The sequence below is a fragment of the Talpa europaea genome, assembly GCF_964194135.1.
Source record: "Talpa europaea genome assembly, chromosome: 7".
Taxonomy (NCBI): domain Eukaryota; kingdom Metazoa; phylum Chordata; class Mammalia; order Eulipotyphla; family Talpidae; genus Talpa; species Talpa europaea.
Window position 1 is genome coordinate 119,543,294 of NC_140074.1, and position 9,013 is coordinate 119,552,306.

The 9,013-nt window shown below is 43.5% G+C and overlaps 1 protein-coding gene across 1 annotated transcript; it reads right to left on the reverse strand.

Moving 5' to 3' along the window:
• Nucleotides 1-4,789: 4,789 nt before the first annotated feature.
• Nucleotides 4,790-8,705, reverse strand: LOC311173254 (keratin, type I cytoskeletal 10-like; the record flags this gene model as incomplete). The annotated part of the gene is made up of 8 exons (XM_084237105.1): nucleotides 4,790-4,896; nucleotides 5,198-5,445; nucleotides 5,768-5,985; nucleotides 6,298-6,423; nucleotides 6,514-6,675; nucleotides 6,761-6,917; nucleotides 7,216-7,298; nucleotides 8,061-8,705. The coding sequence occupies 8 exons, from the start codon at nucleotides 8,703-8,705 to the stop codon at nucleotides 4,790-4,792; spliced, it is 1,746 nt and encodes a 581-aa protein (XP_084093231.1).
• Nucleotides 8,706-9,013: the final 308 nt, after the last annotated feature.

The window sequence follows — 9,013 nt, forward strand, 5'->3', positions numbered from 1 at the left end:
GACACTTTAATCCACAATTGTTTAGAAACCATAGACACAGTGTATGCCAGCCGACCAGATCTAACTGACCAGCCTCTGCCAGACCCAGAGTGGGAGCTATTTACAGATGGCAGCAGCTTCATGGACCAAGGCCGTCGATGTGCTGGATATGCAGTGGTGACGCTCCAGAACACCGTGGAGGCCAAGGCTCTTCCGGCAGGTACATCAGCGCAAAAAGCTGAATTAATAGCCCTGACCCGTGCATTGGAACTCTCGAAAGGTAAAAGAGTCAATATATTTACCGACTCCAAGTACTCTTTTATGATTCTCCACATGCATGGGGCCATTTGGAAGGAGCGGGGACTTCTTACTGCCAGTAACAAGGACGTCAAACATCCATTAGAAATCCTGGCCCTGTTAAAGGCAGTAGCTTTACCATCAGCTGTTGCCGTGATGCATTGTCCTGGCCACCAAAAGGGTGGGTCTGACATGGCAAAGGGCAACAGGGCAGCCGATCGGGTGGCTAAGGTCGCTGCCCGTTCTGCCCATTCTGCCCTCCAGGGTGCACTCATCCCTCTTGTGGACCTGACTCAGTATGCTCCTGAATACACCGAGCGGGATGAGGAGAGAGCTCGTGCATGGGGATTTACTGAGTTTGATCCCAGCTCTACTTGGAGAGTAAACTCTCATGGGATGATACTCCTCCCGGAGGCCCTGGTATATCCGGTGCTAAAACATCTTCACGAAGGATCTCACTATGGGAGAGATGCCTTATTAGAAACAGTGCGCCCATATTTGAGGGGCCCGTATTTACACAAAATAGCACAACGGATCACCAGAGGTTGTGAATTATGTGCCAGGAATAACCCCAAGACTGACTCCCACCCTAAAGCCATTGGGGTTCAATATCGGGGCAAGTGTCCTTTTGAGGACTGGCAGGTGGACTTCACACAAATGCCTAGAACAACAGGCAATTTCAAATATCTCTTGGTTTTTGTCAACACGTTTTTGGGATGGGTGGAAGCATTTCCCACAAAGACGGAAAAAGCTTCCGAGGTTGCCAAACAGCTACTGAAAGAGATAATCCCTCGCTTTGGGTTGCCGGACTCTATCCAGAGTGATAATGGGCCGGTATTTGTCTCTGACGTCACCCATGCAGTAAGCAGTGCGTTACAGATAAACTGGAAATTGCATGCTGCTTGGAGACCGCGGTCTTCCGGGCAAACAGAAAAGATGAACCACACCTTGAAGAAAACCTTGGCAAAACTGTGCCAAGAAACACAACTTCGTTGGGACCAGGTACTATCCCTTGCCCTCCTCCGCATAAGAGTGGCACCTAGAAGTGGGCTACAATTAAGCCCCTTTGAGATTGTGTTTGGAAGACCTTTTCAGGCCTCAGTTCTGAAAGCCAGTCCGGAAATAACACAAGATTGCCGGATCACGCAATATGTGAAACACATCCAGGAGGTTCTGGCAGTGATTCATAACTTTGCAACCTCAAGGATCTCTATGCCTCCTGATCAACCATTGCATCCCTTCAAACCTGGAGATCAGGTCTTACTGAAGACTTGGCAGAGTGGGGATGCTCAAAACCAGCTGTCAGAAAAATGGACTGGTCCCTATGATGTCTTGTTGAGCACACATACTTCTCTGAAACTTGCAGGCATAAAACCCTGGGTACATCATTCCAGAGTTAAGAAAGCCCCAGGAGGAACTGACCCAGAGACGAAGTCCCATTGGTCTTGTGAACCCATTGAGGACTTGAGGTATTTGTTTAAGAAACAGACAAAAACTTGAATGTTACTGACTTCTTTTCCAGTTATTGTTACAGGATACCCAAGGACTCATTTTTTTTTCCTGAAGAAACCCTGAGAAAACTAACATGCTCTAACCAATCTTCTTCTTTTCAAAGTTTAGGAGACGTGAAATAACATCTAGGATCATGCATATGGTGCCACTATTTTTTTTTACACAGAAAGGTTTTCAATCTTGATTTTGATTTTGTTATTTTTTTTTTAACTTTCTGCTTTTTTTTTTTTACCTTTGAGATTTTTTTCTCTGCTTTCTTTTTGTTACTTTGGCCAATGAGTGAAACTGCAGTTGCTTGAGATATCCCACGCGTGATAAATGGTAACTAATGAGCTCTTTGTGTCTATATGTTGTATGTCTGTATGTCCTTTCCTTGTGTCCTTGTCTTGACCTCAAGTGATTGACAAATTGGTATACATGGTGCCCATAGACGTTGAAAAAAAAAAAAAGAGTCTCCAGTTATGAGAAAAACTAAAGGTTATGGTTTGATTGTCAACATTGTGCTACTGAACTAAGCCGGTGCCTTCATAGAGATTGAACATTGTTGTTTCTGTTATTTTTCTGATATTTATGGCAAAGCTTCCCAGAAATCTAAATTCAAGTACAAATTTGGTAGCCTGTCATTTGGCTGATGCAAGGAAATTTTGTGGAACCTCAGTAGAGCTCCTGAGACACTCCGCAAAGTTTCTCCCTTTCCTCCTGGGAAAGGCATTAGATGAATTTGTTCTATTTGGATTTTACCTAATGAAGTAAAACTGGAAGGGAAGCATTGTCACTTGGGAAAGTGGTAAAACTTTGGTATGTACAAAATGTTAACAGTAGTATCTGGTATGTATGTAAATTGTCAATGGTGATTGTCACCTTGTAATATTATATAATTCAATTGTTTCACATCTACAGAAATTGTTTCTGAAAATATAGGGAGAAAAGGTCTCAACAGATTCCTATTGATGGAACTGTTGAGAGTAAAACTTTTCTACTAAGGACTGAATAGACTTGGAAATACACCTCATATTTACTAAGTTTTCCTTGACATAATAATACTGATGATTTTTTTGCATTTTGCTCTAAATCCACAAAGTTTTCTTGTTTTGGTGACCAGGATCTGCAGCAAGGTTGTAATTTTTTTTCCAACAAAGCTAACTTGTGTTTGCATTTTCTCTCCCCTTGATACCAACACGGCATAAAAATAGTGGTAGTAATCTTTTACTACTTATCTCAGAGTCTGTTTTTGCATAACTTCCATAGGGATTTTGTTTAAACTGAAAAAATTGGACATAAGTTTCATTGTGTGGCTTTCTGTGGAGCTCTTCCAGAAAGTTGAAACAGAGCTGAACCAAGAAGAGGAGAACCTGTCTGCCTTGTTTGTAGGGTTCCAGAGACCTCCAAAGAAGGTGAGGAAGCTTGCCTCCATTGGCAGGACTGGCCAACCCGGCCAACGAAAATGCCCTGGTACCCTCGAGAAGAGGAAAGCCCAGGTGGAGTCTGATGAGACTAACTTTGTACCTGAAGCCTACATCGACCAGATGCCAATGGTTCGCTCTGATCCTATATGGAGTATTTCAACAAAGCCAGCTAAAATTGCTGCTTAGTTATTCTGCCCTGTGATTTTATGCAAAAATAGGCAAAATGGTTTAAAAGTAGACTTAATTGCAAACTTTTGCTATGCTGTTAAAGTTTGGGATCAAGGTTGAGAGAATTCATTTTTGCATAAGTAGAACCATTTTAACATTTTTTTTTCCTGTGATTTTGACATATCTGCTGTCTTGTTCTGGCTAATGCCTCCAGATGTTTTCTTTCGGCTGGGACTGATGAACTGTTTTTCCAGGAATGGAGGACTTTTGCTTTCCACAATGGACAATACCTGGAGGGATTCGTTTTCTTTCAGACTGGAACCCTGGAAAACTTTCATCTGAGACTGTATCCCAGCATCCATATGTTTGATCTTCATCACCATGGAAATGGTGGCAAAAAGTGAAAGGGGAGAATTGTTAGGGGGAAGTGATGTCCTGAGTTAATCCCATACAGGCTTTGTGGACTCCACCCCCCACTCCAGACTATAACCATCAGGACATTGGGGAAGACAAATCCCATCACCACCAAGGGGAGGGTGGCTGGGACCTGAGGGTGGAGTTGGGCAGCCAGGTTGGATATAAAAAACCAAACACGTGGGCCTTGGGCTCTCTGGCTCGCGATCGCTCGCCTCCCGGCTTCACGGCTCCTGGCTGGTGGCCAGCTCTCAGAGCGCCATTTTGGGATTCCTGATCTGTGGATCGGGTAGGACTCATTTAAAACTTTGTCTCCCGCTTTTCTCCCAGAGCTGTACATTTCCTCATTTCCCCTTCCCTTGTAAATAAACCTTTTATTAACCTTTCACGTGTGCCTGCAGTAGAGCATTGATAAGTCCTTTTAAGCGCGCGGGTGAGGACCCACAGTCAGGCACCCCGTTTTGTATCGGGGTTGCTCTACAACAGTTCCATTTAATATTTTGGATCTTAATGGAGTTATTTTAGAATTTCTAGGATTGAAATGATTTGAAAGCCAGGGCTGCTTTCAGTATAGTGTGTATTTTTAAGAAAGAATAAGATTGTTGACTCATGTGTTTTTTTTAGTCAGTGAGATTACTGAGAAATCATCATGACAATAACCCCGTCTTGAGAATTTCTGGGATAAATCTATCTTCAAAGTTAAAATTATTACCTAATTTAAATAAGGACAGTTACGACCATATGGATAGTTTGCGGCAGTAAGAAAGTTTATTGAAATTCATTAGTAAATGAGAACAGAAAGGTTTTTTTCCTTTTTATCCATTAAATCACTTTCTGGTCAAGTGAAAAGAAGAACTACAGAAACCACAAGACACCTTTCGATCAATTATTTTCGAGGAGTGAACCTATTTCCATAGACCATTAAGACTGAAGTGCGTCCCTGGAGATTTTTCCCCTGCATCTCTGTACCGAATGGCTTTTGTAGAAGAGAGACTCTTTTCAGTCGTTGTGGCTTAATAGTAGTGTTTCCTGGTTTCTGATTCAACCACAGATGAAAGGACTCTCCCATCAGGTGCCACCTCGTCAATAATTGTCTTGATTACCCTGATTTTGTCAGTATCTGGAAAGGAATGACACAGAATTACAATAAGGACCACGCAATTTGGGGCGGGGCGGGGAGGGGTCTTACTAATTAGCAACCAAAGCTTCTAAGAGAAAAATTCGCTTAAAAACAACAATAAATGTTGTTTTAAAAAACCGAGCCGTGTCCAAGACAGCACTTAAACCACACCAAGTTCCTTCAGGGTTGGTGTCAAGCATACAGTTCGCCCAAAACGCAAGCTTTCAATTTTTCAAAAAGCAGCTCTAGTGCTTAAAAAGCAACCAAACCAGCTCAGAAAGTTAAAACTAGTTCTGATTACCCCAGTTTGTTTCTGCTGACCTTGGTCCCTTTGAGCTCTCCGACCCGGACGGCCTTTGGCCGCCGCCGGAACTGCTGCCGCCGTAGCCGCCGCCGGAACCACCGCCGCCGGAACTGCTGCCCCCGTAGCCACCGCCGGAGCTGCCGCCGCCGGACCCGCCGCCGTAGCCACCGCCGGAACTTCCGCCGCCGGAACTTCCGCCGCCGCGCCCGCCGCCGTAGGAGCCGCCTGCGGAGCCGCCTCCGATGCTGCGGGGAGTAAGGTCATGCTCTGTTCACATTTTTTCGGCTAACGCTTAATTTTGGAAAACGGCAGGCCGCTTTCCAGCTTATCGTGACTTTAGAAAATAAGCAGGAATGCTTCGAGGAAAAAAAATTCCTGCCAGATGGGTTCAAAAATAAAAATACAACCACCCCCAAGAAACATTTTATGTAACACAACCCTGAGAATCATTCTTGGACAAATTCATGGGAAATGAGACTGGTTTTCCTGTCATCGGCTCCTGCCCTCTCACGCCCATTCTCTTGTGATTTGAAATACTGAATAAAAGGATTAAAAAATATAATTTACCCTCCCTCTCCATCTAGCAGGCTGCGGTAGGTTTGAATTTCATTCTCCAGTCTGATCTTGATGTCCAGGAGCTGTTGGTACTCGGCATTCTGGCACTCGGTTTCAGCACGGATCTGTTGCAGTTGTTCCTCCAGAGCGGAGATCTGGCCCTGAATCTGAGAGAGCTGCATACAGTAGCGACCTTCCGTTTCTGCCAAGGAGGATTCCAGGGATTGTTTCTGCAAAGAAGAGAGAACAGATGTGGCTTAATGATCTCATTCAGTTGAATACAGGGAAGCTTATTTACTCATTTAATAAGTCATTGCACAGAAGAATAAATGAGTAGAACTTGAGCTTTATGTTGAATGACAGTTCAATTTTGGCACTTTCAGATCACTGCCAATAATGTTTTTCTATACTTGAGAGTTTCAGTGCTATTTCTACTGTCTTACCCCAGTTCTGCATTTTCTCATGTGCTGCATATTCTTATGTGAGCATGAAACTTTGTAAGATAAAGTTGAAGTCATTTCACCAGAGAGTGAACAACATACCAGGGCTAGTTGGGACTGTAGTTCGATCTCCAGGCCTTGAACAGTGCGTCTCAATTCAGTGATCTCAGATTTATGGCTTGACACTTGTTCAATGTTACTGTCGATTTCTGTAGTCAGTTCCTTGCTCTAGAATATTAAAAACAGAGGAGAAGATGAAAAAAGTCTGAAATGATAAACAAACGTCCACCCGCTTCACCCTGAAGGAAGAGGCATTACCTTTTCATTGAACCAGGCTTCGGCATCCTTGCGGTTTTGTTCAGCAAGTTGTTCATATTGGCTTCTCATGTTGTTCAGAAGTTGAGTCAGGTCAACACCTGGGGCAGCATTCATTTCCACATTCACATCACCAGTGGACACATTCTGAAGGTCTTTCATTTCCTGTTTGAGGAGCAGTAAAATTTAATTTGCACTGTGACTACAATGAGCTCCTTTTACCTAAGGGAAGTAAGACTTTTTGGTATACCTCTTCATGATTCTTCTTCAGGTAGGCCAGTTCTTCGGTCAGGCTCTCGATCTGCATCTCCAGGTCAGCTTTGGTCAGGGTCAGCTCATCCAGCACTCTGCGTAGGCCGTTGATGTCGGCTTCCACGCTCTGGCGCAGGGCCACTTCATTCTCATACCTGAAACAAGCATGAGACAAATCCTTGATACAATTTCCCTGAGAGAGGTGCCTGTTTAAAAAGCATCATGGCCACATTGATAATATACTAATTCACACAGGGATATTAGTGGTTTACTGCAAAGAAGTTGAACAGTTACTTTGAGCTGCCTTTTCTTCTTTCAATATTGCCGGAGTTGCTAATTACAATTTGAGTGAATTTAGGAAAATGTAAATGCTGTTGTCAGATTTCAAAGTCATTGTTAAAAACTCCTCAGATATTTGTGGTGGCAGTTTTGAATCACATTCACTTAGCTTACTTCAGCCTGAAGTCGTCAGCTGCCAGCCTGGCATTGTCAATCTGAAGCAGGACATTAGCATTGTCGGTTGTTAGAGTGAGGATCTGGAAGGACAAGTGAGTAAGTTAGATGCAGGTATGGTTTTGATAGTGGCATAGATGAACTGCATTTTTATGTTCATTTTGGTGGAATTTTTTTCTCTCAAATAGGAAGTACTGTAAACTTAACCATATACTTAAATTTGAGTTTCTGTACTCTTATCTCTGTATCATCCCTTTCTGAAAACTAACTGGAATGTCATAGACATATTCCTGCAAGTGTGTCCTGCAACTGATTGCCATGTATTTCAGCCAACTTTTCACTGATTCATACCTGTATTTAGTTTAGCTTGTTATAAATATATATTCTAAATGAACACAGCCTGAGCTGGCATGCAATAGGTATAGCTCACAAATTCCTTGGAGATAAGGAACATCCCACATCCATACTGTAGAATTCATACTGCTGGTAGTGCACATGTAATTTTGTTGTTGTTAATATGAATAATATTTTGTTTCATTTAGTAATTCAGTTCATATTTGTAAGAGATCTAGTGTATTTTAACTATGGACTCATCATATACTCATTAAAACCTAAAGCAGTCTCAGTAGTCTGCATTCTATAAGGCATACAACACACCTGTTGAATGAAGATGGCAGTGGCCATATCTTCACAAGTATTTATCTTTGATGAGACTGAATTATTTTTGGAAACAAGAAAGTAACAGCAAACACACTCAACTATATTGTGCTTAATTTAAGTTTCGTGTATCTAAACCACGTGGATAAGAAATAGGCTTTAAGTTGGATTTTTAAAATGCCTCTTACCTGATTTTTAAGGTCTTCGATGGTTTGGTAGTATTTACTGTAGTCACGAGGCTCTCGCTGGCCTGCGTTGCCATGCTTTTCATACCATTCCTTGATTTTGCCTTCTAGCTCATGGTTTGATTCTTCCAGAGCCCGAACTTTATCCAAGTAGCTAGCCAGGCGGTCATTCAGATTCTGCATGGTTACTTTCTCATTTCCGGAGAGAAGGCCGCCATCTCCTCCTCCTCCATATCCGCCACCACCAAAGCCCCCTCCGAAGCTGCCTCCACCAAAGCTGCCCCCACCGAAGCTGCCCCCACCATAGCTACCCCCACCAAAGCCACCCCCTCCAAAGCTGCCACCTCCAAAGCTGCCTCCTCCATAGCCCCCACCACCACAGCTGCTGGTTCCATAAACTCCACCAAAGCTGCCTCCTCCCATTCCTCCTCCCATTCCTCCTCCCATTCCTCCTCCAAAGCCACCAGATGAGCCACCCCCATAGCAACCTCCACTGGAGCTCCCACGGCTGAAAGAGCCACCACCGCACCCTCCGGAGCTAAATCCTCCACTGAGGGAGCCTTTGCTGCTTGAAATTCTGCATGATCCTCCTCCTCCTCCACTTCGGGAGGAAGAGAATTGCCTGCTTGAGCTGCAGCGAATAGACATGGTGATGCTGTGTAGCCCTGGGAGCACCTGCTACTACGGACAGTGACAGGCCTTTATATACTGAGAGGGTGTGTCCCACATGTGTCAGAGTTTGCTTACCTGCTTGGTTTTCTTTTTGCCAATTTAGCATCTTGGGCTTATGATTGCATAAATTTCCTTCAGTAATAACCAAACCCAATAGGTATAGTTTTGAATTTGTCTTAGGAACAAACAGGATTTTTGCTGTGTTGAAACTGAAAAGGGGTGTAGTTCAGATGAGCATATGTTCCATTTTGTGTTTTCACCTATTTGAAAACATTGGGCAACAG